At 44.6% G+C, this 19215-nt stretch overlaps 1 protein-coding gene across 1 annotated transcript in view; it reads right to left on the bottom strand.

Annotated features, from left to right (window-relative positions):
• LOC146175989 (uncharacterized) overlaps nucleotides 1-19215 on the bottom strand; it is a 63271-nt gene that overhangs the window by 298 nt on the left and 43758 nt on the right. Inside the window, exons 2-4 of the mRNA XM_084581233.1 lie at nucleotides 4993-5131; nucleotides 2232-2377; nucleotides 486-615 (exon numbers count right to left, since the gene is read on the bottom strand). Of these exons, the coding sequence (XP_084437359.1) occupies nucleotides 486-615; nucleotides 2232-2377; nucleotides 4993-5131 (415 nt within the window). The remainder of the gene's footprint in view (nucleotides 1-485; nucleotides 616-2231; nucleotides 2378-4992; nucleotides 5132-19215) is intronic.

Raw genomic sequence — 19215 nt, 5'->3', positions numbered from 1 at the left:
TTTCAGGGTTATTGGTAAATACGGGTGCTTAAAATATTAAACAGCTTCAATAATAATAATAACAATAATTGGTTCACAGGAAGGGACATTGGAACAACTTTGATCTTAGCCAAAAGGCCGAGAAGCCCGAAATAATTCCTTTCATTTCGTGGCAATAAAAGTTGTTACCACCACCTCACAGGAAGGGGAAGGCGCAGTATCTGTCACACTTGTTTCTGTGGACACCTGAACCACGCCGTAAGGAAAGTGCAGGAAGGTTGGAGTGAAAGCGGAAAGAGAGAACGAGGAGCCGTAGTGGAGGGCTACGGAGTAATTTCGACCACTTTGGAATTTTTACGACATCGCACAACACACGGACGCCTCTTAGTTTCGCCTCCATCGAAACCCGGATACTCCGGCACAGTAGTCGGGCGTCTTACCACTCCACCACCCCGGCGGGGCAATTCAATAATATGCAGCAGCTAAAATAAGAACCAGGTCCTCACCAGCAGGAGCGGCCAACCCTCAGATGTGGCTCGATGCTGGCGCTGTAGTCGAGGCTCAAGGTGAGCTTCTTCATGCACATGTGCAGCGTGTCTCCCACTTTGTTCATGCAAGGCGCGTGCTTCAGGAACTCTGCAAAACACACGAAAAGTCATCAGTGCTTTTACAGCAGTGCCTGAGCAGGGTTCAGCAAGGCTTCAGGCTTCGCCAGAATGAGTAATTGAGCAGCGTCTTTTTACCCGTAACACACTGCGTTGTTGGCACCAAAGACATATTTCTTCAACTTAGGAGACATGTTATCCAACTTGAAGCGCGGGAGTGGCCGCTCCTGAGAATGTCCCTTATGTGGACAGGCCCCGACTATTCTTTTCGGCTACTGTTGTCGGATTCTAACTCTTAATAAGGAAATAGAAATTTGACGTTTTTGTTACTTCCAAGAAAGCCACATTCGCAAATTTAATAAGCCAATCACAGGCATGTAGTGTCCATGACAATTGACAGATACCACCACAGGCAAAGAGCAAAACATTAAAAGTATAATACACAGAAGAATGAGCTGCCTGTAGTGTACAGTCATGCTTGTGTTTACTTTGTGTTTTGCTGTTTATCAAGTACTCTACATTACAACCAATTAATCCCGCTTTCCGTTCTTGGAATCCATAGGTAGCGTGACTACCGAGCATATTAGTGATTCATTGTGGGCAAAAAGGGATAAAACTGTCGAAGAGATGGTCTCACTCGAAGACTGAGCCACCCACATCAGAAATGTCAATGCTAGCAATGAATTAATAACCAGAGGTTTTTTTTTTTAAATTATTGCAGCAAAACGGTTGCTTGGCGGGCTAGTTGCTTCATATCTAACTTGTATTGCAGCGCGAACCACAACAGGGGACGACGACAGACAGAGTGAAAAGAGCACTGACTTCCAACTATTGATTTCTCTGATATGCCACGCATTTATAGACAAGCTTCAGCAGGGAAGAGCCTATGCCTTTCATGCTGATTGCTTTTCCTGCTCTTTCCTGCTGAAGCTTCAAATGTGTATAAATTCGTGGCATATCAGAAATAAATAGTTGGAAGTCAGCGCTCTTTTCACTCTGTCTGTCGTCGTCCCTTCTTGTGGTTCGCGCTGCAATACAAGGTATTGCAGCAAGTGTTTCAAAATGGAATATGACCACCAGCGTTTCAATGAACCTGTGTTCCTGTGCCATCTTTCTACGCCTTTTTATTTTGTGGAAAACATATTTTCCTTGCACGCCTTGGCCGTCAACTCTACCCCCTCCCCACTCCCAGCTGTCTCACTCCCAACAATTCCTCTGGAGGCGTCTTCAAACCCGAACGCTTCTCACCCCTCAACGCCTATCTTACTACCGACCCGTTTCCCCTGAGTGCACTCTCTGTGGAGAGTTGCACGCCACCTTGGACCAAATTCTTTTCGGCTGCCCTGCCGATCCTCTCCCGCAGGGACAGCCCGCCATCGGATCATGGGAGGAATGGGAGGCCCTCCTTACGTCGCAGGACCTGGACATCCAACTTCGCTGTGTGGACCGGGGTGCCAGTGCCATGGCCCTACGTGACCTGGACACATGCGCGTAATGTGAGGGCCGTGCGGTGGCCCTGGGCCCCTGAAGGGTCCAAACTCGCTTGTGAAATAAAGTTTTTTTCCTCCTCCTCCTCCTCTACGCCTTTTTATACCATTTCAGAAGACAGATCTAATTGCAGTGAGAGCACAGCTTTGCTATACCTACCATTGTGCAGTGGATTGGATACGTTGCACTTGGAGGAGACCTCCTGGCTGATGCCCTCCAGGATTACCACGACCATTCCTCGGGGAAGAGGCGGAAGGCACCGGTTGGCGAACTGGCGCGCGCATATTCCTGCGGAGAACTCTACCCTACAAATTCAGAGCACACCGTCAATATGTGACCCAAAGAGTGACACATTGAATATTCGCTCTATCAATTAATACTTGTTAATCATGGCTTGAGCAATTGGCAGTTTCTCAGGTCGCCTGCGCATGGCTGGAAAGGGTTCAAGAAAAGGGAATGGGGCGCAATAATTTGTCGGCGCTCACCCTTTTTCTCGCGAAGGCCTAGGCTGCGCAGAAAAGCCTACAACACAAGTTGAATGTGGGAATGCTTCGGCATTAAGTTCGTTGGCTTTAATATTAGGCTTCTGCAGCCCCTTCTCGCATACAGACGTATTCGTATGACTTCAATGACATTTGCGTGATATCTAAGTCGTATAGACCTCCTTGTACCTCTAAGAAAATAGTAAAAACTGCAGCTTGCTCAGGTTACTGCATGCAAACAATATTCATGTCTCTCTGCGCATAAATAGGTAGTCTCAATATGTATCCCATGATGCTTTCAAATGATGCTTTCAAACAACATGAACGATTAATATTTCTTTTGAATACAAGAAGCGAATATTTAAATAAGAGAAGCGATCATGTTTTAAACAAGCTCTACCTCTTCACGCAGCGGAATGGTGACCTGAGCCGGTTAATCGTCCGGAAACGAGAGCAGAACGTTAACCAGAACGACGAAGTTTCGTGTCAGTGCGTCGGCCACGCGCTTTATCGGAACCTAACTTTAATGACGCTGCACTCGCCACGCATTCGCCAGCTATCAAACATTAAACACGGCCTGAACCACCATCCCCCTTGAGTATGGCGTGGCACCCCATTCTTCGAGTAGACCGCGCTGCCGTGAATAATTACAGCCGAGTTACATAACCAACAGCGTAGGTTTAATAGCTGCAGTTCAAACGTAACGCCTCCTTTCTTGTTTTTACAGCCTTTTACTGTATGCAACACATAATACATACAGTAAAAGGCTTGTAGAATTTAACAGTGCACAAATCTGAAATTCTCTTCCAGAACATATAAAACAAGCCATGAACTTTAAGGTAGCAGCCAAGACGCATCTTTTAACAAACATTAAATATACATAACTTATCTTAATATACTACAAGATGAATGCAATCTTTGTCTTCATCAAGTGGATTTTTATTCAGAATGTAATCACTGTCTCTTTTGGGGGACCCGTAAAGCTCCGGGACTTATTGTATGTTGTAATTTTTTTTTGAAATCGCTTGCTCACTGGAAAAGAACATTCTGCACTGACGTTTTTTGTTCTGTTGATGCGCTCTATCTGGCATGGGATATTTCTTGTGTATATTTTCTGTTGTGCTTATCGCTACTGCTTAAAAAAAAATTGAATCACTTTTCATTTGGACCCACAACTAGCCATTGGCTATGGATCCAAAAAGTTTATTTGCAGTTCCATGATACGCTATAAATAAATAAATAAATAAATAAATAAATAAAAATTAACTACGCCCTGTATACGAGGGGCATGGCCATCAAACAGGTGCGATGTCGAGAGAGCAGCGTTCTTTGAAATGGTTTTCAAGAAAAAGTAGAAAAGAATTCAAATCGAAAGGAGCAGCAACAGTAAGTTTTTAAGCCTTTTGATCCACGAGCTGTTCTTAGTTTAAGTGAAATTTTTCCGGAACAACATAGACGCCCTAAATAATCATGGCATTCCTCGAAATGGAGCAGATGGGGTAATTCGCCTTTAATTGTATTACGCGCGTTTGATATTATTATTTTCTGGGCAGCAGGCTTAATGTGGTGCCAAACGTTTTTCAAGAGGGTTAATATGTGTTACGAATGAGCTCAGTTACTGGTATAGCCGTAGTCATTTAGATAAATCCGATAATAGTCGTCCCAAGGTTACTGTTATAGCAGAGGCCTACAGCCATGACACCCAGAGTGCACATGCATCAGTTGATGATAGCAGTGCTTTTTCTGCTCACAAAGTGCCGCGACCAGTTTTCCTTTGGTCACTGATGCAACCGTCGCAGTCACCAGCAGTCGCGCAAAACGACTGCCTCCGCTTCAGCCAAGTACGCAGGTTATCAGCTCGAGTGTACAGGTTACCTTAACTTGTGGACGTCGAAGTCCAATTCACGAAATGAATCCTCAGACAAATAGTAAACTTTTTCTTTTTAGCTTACAAAATGCTAGGAAAATGTAGACGACAGAACCTGAGGAAGCAGGTAAGCCTGTTTAATGTTGTGCATTAGAGCAAAGGGGAAAATCGCAAGGACCTAGAAGCCAAAGTTACCAGCAAGGGCGGCGAAAGCTTATGCATTTCAATATTCAATGGAAACCCAGTATTACAACAGAAACTGCACGTGCAGTAAACGAATACAGTTAAAATTCAGGCTGATACAGAAATTGGGAACTAGGAAGTAAGATCGCAGGTAATGCGACTACTCTGCTCTGAAATTTGAGACGGAGACTGATGTTGCAGAACACCGAACACTTGTTGACTTGGACCCCTCCGGAGTACTTTGAACAAGGAATAACGACAGAAATCGAAGAACAAAATGCAGTCCATATGTGTGAATGGACATTCTTACTTCAAACAGCCGTTTCTGCTCTCTTTTGATTCTATTTTCTTCAACAGATTAAATTTTTTCAAATGGATGATCACTTACTCGCACTGTTTGAGCAGTGCTTCGGTGTTGTTGGGCACTGTGTGTCCAGTGCCGAAAATGACCAGGTCCGCGCCGCACTTGTCCAGCACGTCTATGCTGCAGCCCAGCTTGAGCGAGATGCCAGCAGCCGGCCGGAGACCTGCCGGGAGACAAGCAATCGAATGCGTGAGGAAGAATTCAGTCGTTCAGTGCAATGTGTCACAATGTGAGGTAAATTTTAGAAAAATATCTACCCATGACGTTGGAAACCCTCTTATTTATGTTCTTCGGAGAAAGGTCCAAGATGACGATCCCGACATGATTATGTTCTTCAGAGGAAGGCCTAAGGTAACGATCCCTACATTATCAGGTCGTTTTTATATTGTAAGCGCATGCTTCTTTAAAAACACTGCTTACATTTCGAAACTCTCTTTGTCAAATATACGGGAAGTGCCATCCACATTCAATAACATGTGCGGCATTCCATGCTCTTTCTCAGGTAGTTGTAGTGACCACCAGCCCCAATCGTCTCCTCAACTGATTATTGACATGGTGATGCATCAAACTATATATTCCAGAATCAAATAGAGTCGGCATCCCTTGGCAACTACCGGGAGCTATTAAAATGATTTCTAACTCGCATGGATAATCGCAATAACTAGTAATTGATTTAGAATCTGAACATGCTAAGAGCAATATGCACGTTCGGGTGGCGAACAAGAAATAAACGAACGTAACACTCTGACCAAAAGCATTCGACATGAAAATTAAACACCTAACATTATCCCCGAGGAGACAACTAAGCCATTTCAACAAGATCTGAAAAGTGCTATTTGAACATCTTTTACGGTGGTATGTTTAGGACGGAGGCGATAACCTCAATATTTTCACGTGGCGATAAGAAAATAGACGCGGAGTGATGTGGCACTAAAATGGCACTCTTAATTGCAGTGCCTTCCGCCAACAAACAAATGAACAACTCCGCGTCGGCGGCACCGGTAACAACAAATGCGCTCGGCGATCATACGAAGACCATCCTCAAATTTAGCACCGAAGACTGCAGTTACTCACGCATTCATTAAACTACAAAAAAGGAAATAACACCGCTATTAAGTCAATATTTTAACCATTCAAGCTTGAAATTATTTAGCCTCATTGTAATACTTTTCGCCTCCCTCCAAAATTTTATAATTTTATTCAATTCTAGCTCAGTATTCTTCCGGACAGGTGCAAATATGAGACCACTCCTTCTTGCATTCCAGATAGACATTGATGATGTTTCAGATTAATGAACGCTAAACTGCGCTGACAAGTTTTTAGAGCTTGATTAAAGCTATGCAGGGTACCCAGTAGATGCGCGTTAAGGTTGTTGTTCTCTCCTCTGTATACATGGCACATACCCGCAATGGCGGATGGGCCAGCGTTCAGTGCAGGAACATTCTTGAGGAACGTAAGGTAGATGTTATTCCTCCGGCTCACAACAAACACTGCATTAACACTTTCTTTTAGACACGTGACCCCGACGAAAAGGTGTGTCGCTGCTCTGGAATTCCATCCACAGATGCCAATATCGTATGAGAATGTCCACAATATTCCGATATTCGAAGAAGGCCAAGGACTCGCAAAAATTCCCGTTGCCATCCGTCCGGCCAACTACATCGACTTAGTACCTACTCTTTCCCTCGAAGGCACGCCTGTCACCATGCTCTGTGCAAAGCTCGGAGATTTTGTGGATGCAGGCCCAAAAACCAAGCTTTACGGCGGTCGACGCCAAAGGGACCAGCAACTGCCTCGACCACCGTGACTGTGATGGTTCCAGATACCCCCCACACAGATGCTTAAAGCAAAGTGCACACTCTGGGCTATGGATAACAGGCGTGTTTCAATAAAACAGTTATCGAGCAATCTTGTCTCTTCTTCGTTCCTATTACCTTTCTAAGTGAATGTTTCTTCGTGTAAAATAAAATTGTTTTACAAAGGAAATTTTTTTCTACAAACCAGTCGACATATGCATAGCTGGTCAACAGATTTTAGCCGAAGAGAACTCACGATTATATCTTCTTGTCGCCTCTGCAGAAGCAAGGTCAAGAACGAGTTCTTTTTTTTTTTTTATGTTGCACGTACTCTACCTCGCGCCAAAAGGAGAGAAATGCAATCTGTCTTATTTAATATACAAAAATACGACCAGACCACCAAGCAAATCTACAAGCGACTGACAGCTGTCAGTACTGTGCATCTGCTTAATGTTATTTCTTGTTGGTCTTTCCTCTCTTTTCATTGCGCTCAATCAAAAGCAGAAAAGTAAGTCTAGCTTCTCTTCGCTTCTGTACGCAAATTCTGTGCATCATGCGATGTTTATCGCGACTGAGAGCCGCATCTTTGACGGAAAGTGCGACACCTGCTAACTACATGAGAAAACCAAAATGGAGCATTGGACGTAAAGAATTCCGGGATAGCAAAGGCGTCCAGTAAGCCAAGTACAAACAGGCTGGCTTAAATACCCAAAGGAAATCGGCGCTGGTAAACGCTTCTTTCTTTTATTTTCAGTGTGTGCAGTGAATTCAAACATTCATATTTCCCGCTAAAATCCAGGTTCACCTAAAAAGTAACTGTATTACATCATGCAAAGCTATTAGCTTAGTGGGGAAAAGAGCTATTGTCGTACCTAATACTATGAAGAATAGCGGTTATTCGACCATCACATGTTACGTGATGACAGAGGTGCAGAGAACTGCTGTCTACTGACGCATTAAAAAATCCCCGGCAGCCATACATTTTGGCATTTGTACAGCAGTCAGAGCAAACATTGTTCCTTACAGCGGGAACAAATAGACAAAAAGTAGTTACAGAAACATGAAATAGCCGTTCAAGGCACAAAAACTGCACTGTCACAAGAGTGTTTTTTTTTTTTAAGTGCTTAAAATATTAATCCACCAGCACACATACTGAACACTTGAACGTTATGATCACATTTAGTGCACAATGTAGCCAGAGGTGCAAAACAAAAAAGCATTCAAACTCAAATTACATTCACCGACTTTTCTGTACAGTGGAGACAAACTGTATAAAAGGACGATTGGCCCTTCTGTCATTCTCGGGAGATACACCCAAGCGACAATACTGAGGGACCGCAGCTCAGTGTCGCTGATAGGCGTGAATGAATGAATGAATGAATGAATGAATGAATGAATGAATGAATGAATGAATGAATGAATGAATGAATGAATGAATGAATGAATGAATGAATGAATGAATGTGTTTGCTTCTTCCTTCGGTCTGTTTGCGCACTGTTATTTGCTTGGAAAGAAATGTCATTTGTGAAATTTTATGGCTTTCTCTTTAAGCACTGAGATGTCGGAGTTACCAGCTGTCCCTTTCAATAAAAACTCAGCTACGGCACAAAACAAAGAGTGTTACAGAAACAAGACATTTCTATATTTCACAACATAACACAATGTTTTTCGATGCCGTGAGAAACAGAGAGGTTACGAAGGTGTAAAAAAAAAAAGTGGTAAAAATATACACTTGGCAGGAAAACCTTAGTGGTGAAACACGCGGTATGACATTGACGTCAGCATGCAGCGATCTTCGCCTGCTGAGTCCTGAGAACAAGAGCGTCATCACCGCCGAGACCGAATAAGAAATCGTGCGAGTAGTTTCCGGTAAAAGACAATAATATAAGGAAGAACCACTGCTTTTCTTCGTTAACCTCTACCAACCAAGCTGCGTAGACAGTATCAAAGTGTCATTCTTCTCGTGTTTACGAAATTTATATTGCGATAAAACACGTCAGCTGTACCAGAAAAGCGCGTCCAAACTCATGAATCTTCCGCAGCGCTGCTCCTAACTGGAGAGACGAAGAGAATATGAACGGGCCGTCCGTCGGCGAACATGCCTTGCTTCAGGGCTGTCAATCTGGCGTTTATACAAGTATATATACATTTTTGTGGCCTTCATAACTTTGCTCACGACCAAACGGTATTCAAGGCGGTTTCTTTCCAACGATCTGACAGTTCTACAAAACGTGTCGCATCCGCTAGCACGTAATACTATCTATTTGCGACGACTGACAGACATCGAGCGAGGTTTTGACATCGAAGTGCTCGACGAGGGAGAAATACACGTACAGGTGGACATAACTAAACTCCGAAGATAACAGAAGGCTTCTTATCGGCTTCGTCTTATTCCTGCGCCGTCAGATGAAGCGCCAAGCGAAAGTGGTGCATCTTGCGAAGGAGGGAGAGGAGAGGGGGCGTTTACACAATTGCACAGATTGTGCAGCATCTACGTGCTACGTGTGGTATACCAATCACAATAAGATAAGACTCCCGCCGCTTTCTGCTTCCTAAATAAACGTATTCACTAAGTTCAAAGTCTAAAAAACCTAATTGGTTGGTTTTATCTAATTACATGGCTGGTCGCAACAACTGTCGCCTTGCGTCCACCAGGTGGCACAATCCATCTGCAAAGATGTCTTTCATGCGCTACTATCCTCTTAGTTTCTAAAATGTAGTGAAATGTTAGTTTTGAAAAAAAGTGTTTCTTGATTTCGATGTATGAGTGGCTTTGCTTCTAGAAGCGTGGAGCACAAGATACAACAGTGCGGAACCAGGACAGGTCTTGACAGGCTTTGCTGCAGCAGTCCTCAAACAAGGAAAGCGAAGACGACAGCAGATGTGCAGAGGCACACGCGTCCCGTTGGCGCGTCATGATTCTCAACGAAAGAGATGGAGAGGTAGGAGAAAAGAAAGAAAGAAAGAAAGTTCGTCGCAGCACCGATCGATAAAAAAAGACAGCGGAAACACCGCAGACAAAGCCGAAGACAAAAGACCCGAACCCCGCCACTCCGTATACTTATCCGCGATTCCTCGATGGTGTGATATATATCCTCCGTGCATAGCGCACCAGCACGTGCACCCCTCGCGGTTTCCTGTTCTCGTTGGCCGTCGTCGCCGCGGAGAGCAGGAAGGAAGTGAACGACGTCTTCGGGGCGTGCCTCGCACCGTGGCTTTTGCTGCGGCATCGTTGGCGACGGTCTATTTTGGTGGCCGTCCCAGATCGCCCCGGTGATCGGGTCGCATGGACGCGACGACGCGTCTCCCTTCCTTCTCTCCGTTCACGCGCGGGGTTTCGAGTGGTCGCAGTGAATACACTGTGACACACGCACGCGTCTTCATCGACGAAGAACAGCGTGCGAATACACTACACCTGAGCTCAACAGGCAATGGCATGTCTTTTTTTGTGTGTGTGATGTCCAAGGTACAGTGTTTATGGAGCACAATAAAAGGATGACAAAAGGTGGCTAATCAGAGAGCTAGCTGAAAATATATTGTTATGTGGTGTATTATGCTGGCAAAGTGAAGAAAGAAGTGTCGGGGTGTGTGGACGAAGACGACGCTCAGTGTAGAGTTGTGCGGCTAGGCGGTGCCCAGCGATGTTGATGAGTTCATGGCATGTTGATGGCGTGTTGTCTGGATGCTTGAAGAAGAAGAGGAAGAAGGAAGAAGAGAACGGCTTGCCGGCACGATGATTTCCAATGAACCTTTGTCCAGGACACTCTCAGGCCACACGTCGCCACGACCCCATGGCGGAGGCCAAGGCACGCACCGCATGGCATAGGCAGGGGAGGATGTTTTCCAGTGTAGTGGTGTCTTGGATTGTGGGCTCGTTGGTCGGCATGGTACATACATTTCTTGCGATATTGAACAAGCAGACATCTAAAAATAAGACAAAATCAGAGGAATGTTTCTCTGGTACTCAATTTTTCTTTGTGGACATTTTTCAGTGAGACATCAGCAGTGCAATATTTTATTACAGGTAGATAAGTCATTATAATATCCGTAGTACAGGCAATCCTATGTTCTGCCGCCATGGACGAGGGTGACACTGGTGAACCCCAGCGTGCATGGCTAAGTTAAGGCTGCCTAAATACCCCGAAAGTAGTAGATAGACTGGAGTCGCACTGCCAGCGTCATAGCTCAGTCGGCAGAGCTCCCACTCGACATACCGAGATCGCATCTTTTACCCGCAAAATGTGCAGGTGACAAGGTATCCATAGCAAACGTTAACACTAAACAGCTTCACTTTGCCGTAATCGACTGGCCAATAAGTTTGCCAGGAAAACAGTACATCGCTTTAACAAATTACAATCTGAATGTAAAGATTATAGCAGAGGCTCCTGATAGGCCCTTGCTCCTAATGGTTTACATTGTGCCACTGACTCTTCAATTAATAGAGAAATCTTTTCCCCGAACGAAACCTTGCACAATGGGAAATATTAATGAATTTTCTTGTGTGAAATAGATCTGCCAACAATATCAATAAAGTGAAGGTCATCATTACAGGCGGCAATATGTATGTTTTCACGTTTATGGCAGCCATATTTCGTTCAGTGTGTTAATATGCCTCTGATGAACATTTCGAGCATTGCAAACTTCGTACTTCTTTTTAGTTTTAGCCGATTCGCCAACACCTATTATTGGCTTTCTAGCCTTCTAAGCGTAGCATAACCTAAAACTGTGCATTTTGATTGCTCTCAGTGCTTCATATGATGGGAATATTCATCGTGTGTGTTAATATGCGTGCGATTAGCCTGCCCGTACTTTAGGAACACTTCCAATTCTACCTAAAAAGCTGTTCAGCAAGATGTGTCTTTTTCTTGCTTTCATCTAATGTTCTTCGCCAATTAAATTACATTTACTCAGACGCGAACTAAATATACGAATGAATATTTTGCTGTATCGTTTTATTGCAGTATTATATATCACTTTCATATTGCGCTGTCGCAAAATTGTGTGCCAACTTATACGAGCGGTCACTCGATGTTACTATCGATCACCATGTTCCCTGCTGCCTGTCTTCTCTTATAGAGTAGAGACCCCTCCGGCTGCCTCGCTCACTGGGCTCTCCGTTTAAAAAATACGACATTCGTGTCTTTTATCGCTCTGGTCGTAAGCACTTAAATGCAGACGCTCTCTTTCGCTCCCTCGTACCCTGTAATCGCGAGCCACCCTCTTACCCTCTTGCTCTGGCCTAAGTGGGGTAGTGGTTACAGCGCTCGACTACTGTTCCTAAGGGTGCGGGATCAAAATCCGGTCTTGGCGGCCGCTTCTCGGTGGAGGCGAAAAGCAAGGCGCCAGTGTGCTGTGCGATGTCAGTGCAGGTTAAAGAACCCCAGGTGGTCGAAATTTCCGGAGGCGTCTGCGTTTCGATGGAGGCGAAACGAAGTGGCGTCCGTGTGCTGTGCGATGTCAGCGAGCTAAGATGCACGTACCCCGCCCCTCACCCCGACCTCGACCGGGCGCAAGCCACGACACTCAGACGCCTACAAACAAAGGCCATTCTTAGCCCCTACCGACTATCGTTAATTACAAACGGAGAATTCAACCCTGCATGCCGGCACTGCGGTGACGGGACGCAGGCCACTCAAGACCATATACTGTGGGAATGCGCCAGCAATCCCCCTCCAAAGACACTCTTGCCAGCTCCCTCAGCGGAGGAATGGGACAAGCTGTTGGCCAGCCCAAGGAAAACTACGCAACTGGCCCTCGTCACGCGAGCTCAAGAGGTCGCTCCCGACTAGAGGCCACCCTAGACTCGCCCCAGCCCGAAATAATTCCTTTCATTTCGTGGCAATAAAAGTTGTTACCACCACCACCTGCACGTTAAAGATCCCCAGGTGGTCGAAATTACTCCGTAGCCCTCCACTACGGCTCCCCTTTCTCTCTTTCCACTTTCACTCCCACCTTCCTCCCTTCCCTTACGGCGCGGTTCAGGTGTCCACAGAAACAAGTGTGACAGATACTGCGCCTTTCCCTTCCTGTGAACCAACCAACCTCTACTACGGCGTCTCTATGGCCTGAGTCGCTTTGGGACGTTAAACCCCACAAACCAAACCAATCCCTTCCCTCGAAACCATTGGAACTGCACCTGAGCGGCGCAAGGATACCGGTATTGTCTTAATCCCAAACTTGTCGGCGAACCAATCACCGTACCTCTTCTGGAGCTCTGCGACGTCCAGTTCATCACTTTGCTCTCCGTAACCAGGGTGACATACCCACATGATAGCCGAAGGAGCTGATAGCAATCCCTGGTAATCTCCACTCCGTAATTTACATCAGTTATTACGACGTTCCACAATGCGTTTATGCCAGATTGTTCAAAATTTTCACTCGCCTGTTCCATTGCTACAGCTAGTGAGGCAAGTATCGTATTGCTTCCGCTCATGTCTCAACTCTCAACGGCAAAAAAAAGCAACCCCATGCATATACGTTATTATTTCCCCAAAGAACCGAAACTGTAGAGCAACTATTAGGTTTTTCTGTGTTTCTATTACAACAGGAATAAATTCAATAAATATACTCATAATCGATGCCAAAGTACTTCCGGAAATATTAATTTACAAACTTAATACTGAGTACTGCAATGCTTCAATTGCTTTTGCGTGCAGCTCCTCATCCGAAGGTTAAGAGCTCAATCCAAGGTCACAGAAACTGCATTTTGATGGAGGTTGAATATAGAAACGCTATGTCCGGGACCCTGAACCCTCCACGACAGCACTCCTGAAAGGTCATCAGTCGCTTCGGGATGTATGCCACATAATTTACGATTGTAAAAAGCAGATATTTCTCCTAACATAGAAGGAAAACATGGCGTGACCTTGATGGCATCCGAACTCACGACCTCCACATGTAGCACATAATGCTTCACAAGAGCTTTGGTTCGTAGCCTGTCAGTTCACTTTACTGCAGCTTCGGTATTCGATGTCACAGAGGACCAGATAACTAATGGCGCCTGAAAGCACTAGTTGTTGTTGTGGCTGTAGGAAGAAGGAAAAGAAAATGCACGGGCCTGCTACTGGCTCTGTAGCTGAGCCACCTCTGCTGCCTCGTGCAGACAGAAGAGAAAATAGAGAAGAAAGAAAAGGAAGAGGGAAAGACGCGCGCCTCAAGTACAGTGGCCTCAACAACAGCCATCGTCCACCACCGAAGTGGTGGCGGGTGCAATGACGGCCTACAACAGATAAAAATTCAGTGGCAGGCTAGCCATCGCCGCAAGCGGCGGTGACCGACCTGTCCCAGCCCCATCAGGGGAGTACCTCCCAACATATGCCTAGATTTATTTATATTTATTTATAGGAAGGGAAAGGCGTGGTAACTGTCTAACTTGTTTTATGTGGACTGATTTATTTATAGGAAGGGAAAGGCGCAGTAACTGTCTCACTTGTTTTCTGTGGACACCGCAACCGCGCCGTAAGGGAAGGGAGGAAGATGGAAGTGAAAGTTGAACACCGCAACCGCGCCGTAAGGGAAGGGAGGAAGATGGGAGTGAAAGTGGAAAGAGAGAAAGAGGAGCCGTAGTGGAGGGCTACGGAGTAATTTCGACCACCTGGGGATCTTTAACGTGCGCTGACATCGCACAGCACACGATGCCTCTTCGTTTCGCCTCCATCGAAACGCAGCCACCGAGGTCGGGTTCGAACCCGGGTACTCCGGCACAGTAGTCGGGCGTCTTACCACTGCACCACCCCGGCGGGGCAACATATGTGTAGACATGTGTATGCGCCAAGTCAGAAGAGAGTGAGAGGTGTAAAAGTGGCATTCCTCCAGTGCGGCGAAGAACAAGAGTAATTCAAAGAGGTCGCCAGAGGAGTGTTTTATCTTTCGAATGCGTTGTCACGGAAAAACAACGAGTTGCCAAATATGCCCTAACGACTGAGACAACCATCCTAGTCGAGATGTCTGCAATTCAGACGTCGAGTAGATTTCAAGCGACGAAAGATTAGATAAGGGGCCCGAGATGTGTAGGCACGCGAAAAGAATGTTGACGTCCGACTTGACGCTGGCCCTTGTGTCCGGAACATTGTGTACGTTAACGCAAAACGAATATAAACGAGGAAAAACAAAGGTGCCTATATCCATGCATGGAATAACCTGCAGTTGTGCCAGACGGTGGATATTCAAAACGATTTCCTTGGCTAAAACGAAAACCTGTCTCAAGGCTGAGAAGAGGGAAGGTAACAAGAGAAAGGAGACGTACTCAAGTGAAGCAAGGCCAGAAAGCGCCTTGTACGTAAGTTTACTTTCAATTAGGCCTGCAGCTTCATAAAATTCAATAGTGACTCATGTTCTCGATCATAAATTCTCGACAAGAATCTAAGACGCCATTTTGTAGGCTCTAGAATTAAATTCCTTGCCCTAAAACAGTGCTCGCACGCCGTTTTTCAAGATTTTCATAAACGTGCTTTGAATACTCTGAATTCTCTCTGAGTCACAAAAGTATGCAGCGTAATTTTTTTTTTAATTTGCAGCTATCTTGTCCTTGTGCGTCCCGCCACCGGAGTATAAAGATTAGTGACTCCTATATAAAGTAATGAGAGCCAAATAAACTGATGTTGAGTTGCAGGAATGCTTTGATTTCGTCATAATTTATTTATTTATTTATTTATTTATTTATTTATTTATTTATTTATTTATTTATTTATTTATTTATTTATTTATTTATTTATTTATTTATGCACACCATACACCACTGTGTCCAAGCAGTAAGGCATATATGCATAGGAACGAGAGCAAACAACAACGAAAAAGTGATACAAATTTATACAATTTCAGTCGCACTGTACAGCCATTTGTAAAATATTGTTCCAGTCTGATGTTGTCCGAGGGAAAAGGAAAACTAAACGGGTCAGTTTTAGCATAATAGGGTGTCATCAAGTTAGTATGATGATGCCTTGTGTGGCATGTTACTGCAGGAGATATATAAGGGGACTGGTTTATTGCAAGCTTGCTACTTATCATGAGAGAAAGGAATTCAAGCCTCGGCTGTTTTCTGCGGAATGCAAATTAGGAGGAGCAGTCAGATTTTTGCAAATGAAATACCTCTTCCGTTGATTTGCTTTTTCATCAATGCATGGCCTTAGCATGGAATTGACTTTATTTCTTTTTTACTAAGCGAAGGATCTGGAACGGTTGGTTCATCTTTTAGCTACGTCTTGCACTGCGCACTATGGGGAACCAGTGGCTAGTTTCGTCAAACTTCAAAGACGTCTTTGCAGCTTCACTTGGGGGACAGCACTTTCATTGAATTTCTTGTGGAATGGTCAACTAATAGCACATATGTGCCATGATCTTCTTGTGAAGGCGTCAAGGTGCGACGCTAGCACTCAAATTTAAGAAATAATTTTTCGCTTCAAAGAGCCTGTTCTGAATAAACTCAATAAAATACCTCTTATTGGATCACCACAGCTATATTTCCCTTCGACTACCACGCAGTGAAATTTTGCGTGGTTCAGGTGTCCACGGAACAAGTGTGACATTTATTGCGCTTTCCTTTTTTGTCAACCAATTAGTTTTTTTTAAATATAAAAGTATTCGAATAAGGAGAGGGCGGTGTTAAAGGCGCTTCGCGTCTACTCTTAAGTCAAACCTGGAGCGTCCCCCTAAATTTATTCCCTCCTTTTAATCTGTAATCTAAACTATTAATTAACCTGCTCCTTTATTTAAGCAGAAGAACGTTAACAATTTTAAGAATCTATTTCGATCGGTCTGCGCCAACCATTTTCCGCCTGCATTTTTCGCTGCCATTAAAGCCCTGGCCATATGTCACGTGTATTCAACGCCGTAGCTGACTGGATTGAAGGGTGAATAACACCAGCGGTGCATTCTGTGATACATTTTCGTGTTACTTCGTATATGTTGTGATAAGCTTCTTTTTTTTTTATTTGAGCTACAAATGGCGACAACATCGTCCAAATTACGTCGAACAACCGTTAGCCGCTGATTCATCGGCCATCGTTAATGTCGTTTGTTTGTTTGTTTGTTTGTTTGTTTGTTTGTTTGTTTGTTTGTTTGTTTGTTTGTTTGTTTGCTTGTTTGTTTGTTTGTTTGTTTGTTTGTTTGTTTGTTTGTTTGTTTGTTTGTTTGTTTGTTTGTTTGTTTGTTTGTTTGTTTGTTTGTTTGTTTGTTTGTTTGTTTGTTTGTTTGTTTGTTTGTTTGTTTGTTTGTTTGTTTGTTTGTTTGTTTGTTTGTTTGTTTGTTTGTTTGTTTGTTTGTGGCTGAAACGGCGTGCGCTTACGAGAGACTTATGAAATTCTCTAAAGAAATGGTTTGCCACCGATGCCGCAGCGAGCGATTTCTCGACATCTTCGGAGAGTAGTGCACGTGTCGCCGATCACGTGAGACAACTTTCAGTCTACCGGTTTCTAGTTCGGACCGGCTGCCGGAGGAGGCACAAATCGGGCAAAGAGACACGATTTCCCTCAGAGATGTCTTCTTCGGTACGCGTAGCATGCATGCGGAGTTCCTCTCTGCCCCTTATCGCAATCGGTGGCCGTCGTACCGTACCCTCCTTGGCGCATCACCCCGCACTATATGCGCGCAAGGCACGTAAGGCACGTAAGCCTATAGGTTCCGTGCTTCGGTTGCCTGCACAAGGAGTACGCATACACTATTGGACACGGCAGCTCGCCTTCCTCGGAAGTGAGGAAACGGAACAAAAAAGGGGGAAGACAGAAGTAGAGATAAGCTACCGTCTACGCGTCCATAAGACGGCCCGAATCGCGGACGATTCCGGAAGTGATGCTGTTTCTCGAAGAAGATTTCCGGGCTCGGGCGATTTAGGCACCGCGAATACATACATTTATACATGCCGTGTACGCAACGGGTACATCGTTGCTTCTGCTGTTTTGAGAGCGAGGTGTTCGCTCGTCGGCTACCGAGAGTGTTATTTTCTTCCATATTTTATTACATTTTATTCGTTTATTCAGTTTCCGCGACCGTTCGTTCTGCCGAGTTCGTGATGGACAGAAGCGTAGACGCATACTAGAAAAAGAGGATTAGGAAGGGGCCAAAGAGGACAGAGCTTATTTACAATGCGAAACGCTGATTCCGTCTATGTTCCTTATTGGTGTCTTTCATTTTTGGGCAAATCTGATAGAAACAGCGAGTACACGTGCCTGGAACATTTCCTTAGGCAGCATAAGCAGCGGTACGCGGCGTCTGTTGCTCTCCTAAGTACAGGGTCCCTGGTCACGTGGTCTCGGAACGTAGATGCATGTTGGGGGAAATGTCTCTTTTATTTGGATACGTAGTCGCAATGCACGTTTCATTTCCTTCTTATGTATCTCATAACGAAGTCTATCATTTTCGATGCATTTCTGTGCTTACTGGCGGCTAGCGCGATGTGATTTCTGCCGCTCTAATGGGCATGCAGCTGCCATCAAACCGGCTTTCGTCCTCTACATATGGCTACATCGGTTGCTCCATCGGCTTAACCTCAACGCTGAATGGCTTTTTTTGCCAATGAGCCATCTACTGCTACCGCATTCACAGAGGCTAATAATTTGTTCGCCGATATTCCCAGCCACGTGGAATGGGACGGAGAGTACACCCCTTCCCTACACCAATAGCGAAAAGGAACGAAAAAAAGCTGACGATTTGGATTGGCTAAGAGGAGAGGACTCGGTTAGTTCTTGAGTCAGCTGAAATCCGCGAAGCACTGATTGAAACAGTCAGGGGGCAGTATAAGTTTAGATGTACCGAAGGGCCCCCATTGTCAAAGGGCATAAAACTCTCTCTCTCGTTACCAGGAAGGCCGGCATTGTGAAAGAGAAGCCTTGCAGGGCTTTCTCCAGCGTTGATTCACACTGTAAATTTACCGCCTGCGTTTTTTTTTTTCGACGCCATGCTGTCTGATCTCGACGTTTAGAGATTTCCTCAGCTTAGGGCAAAAGCAGCAATATTGCACTGGCTGTCTCATGAGTCGAGGCGGCATGAACAAGTAAAGACGGGCAGACACGTACAGCGATGGGCTGTAAAAAAAAAAAAAAAAAAAAAAAAAAAAAAAAAAAAAAAACGTTTTAAAGTGCTTAGCTTATCCCAGTCGGAAAAAACTACAGAAAAGTTTCTGTTCTTACGACAGAATTTCTGTACGGTTTTTGACAGGAACCCTGTTGTAACAACAGAACGTTCTGTAGTAACAGCAGAAGTTTCTGTAGTTACAAATGAAAAGTGCTACAGAACTACAGACAACAGAAATATACTACACAAAAACTACAGAACTACAAAAAAAATTTGACGTTTAAAACAGAACTACAGAATACTTTGTCGTATTTTTGACACGGTTCTGTAGTTTTTTTCGACTGGGATAGTCTATTTTTCTTTGTTTCACGTGCCTGCAACGTGCTTTTTTTTTTGTAATTTTATCGTCTAAATATGCAGCTTGCTCCGTGCCTCGAGCCTGTCT

Source organism: Amblyomma maculatum, chromosome 10 (assembly GCF_055883805.1).
Source record: "Amblyomma maculatum isolate TAMU_Amacu chromosome 10, ASM5588380v1, whole genome shotgun sequence".
NCBI classification, from domain to species: Eukaryota; Metazoa; Arthropoda; class Arachnida; order Ixodida; family Ixodidae; genus Amblyomma; species Amblyomma maculatum.
Note: the sequence above shows the minus strand (reverse complement) of the source record. Positions and strands in the feature narration are given on the sequence as shown.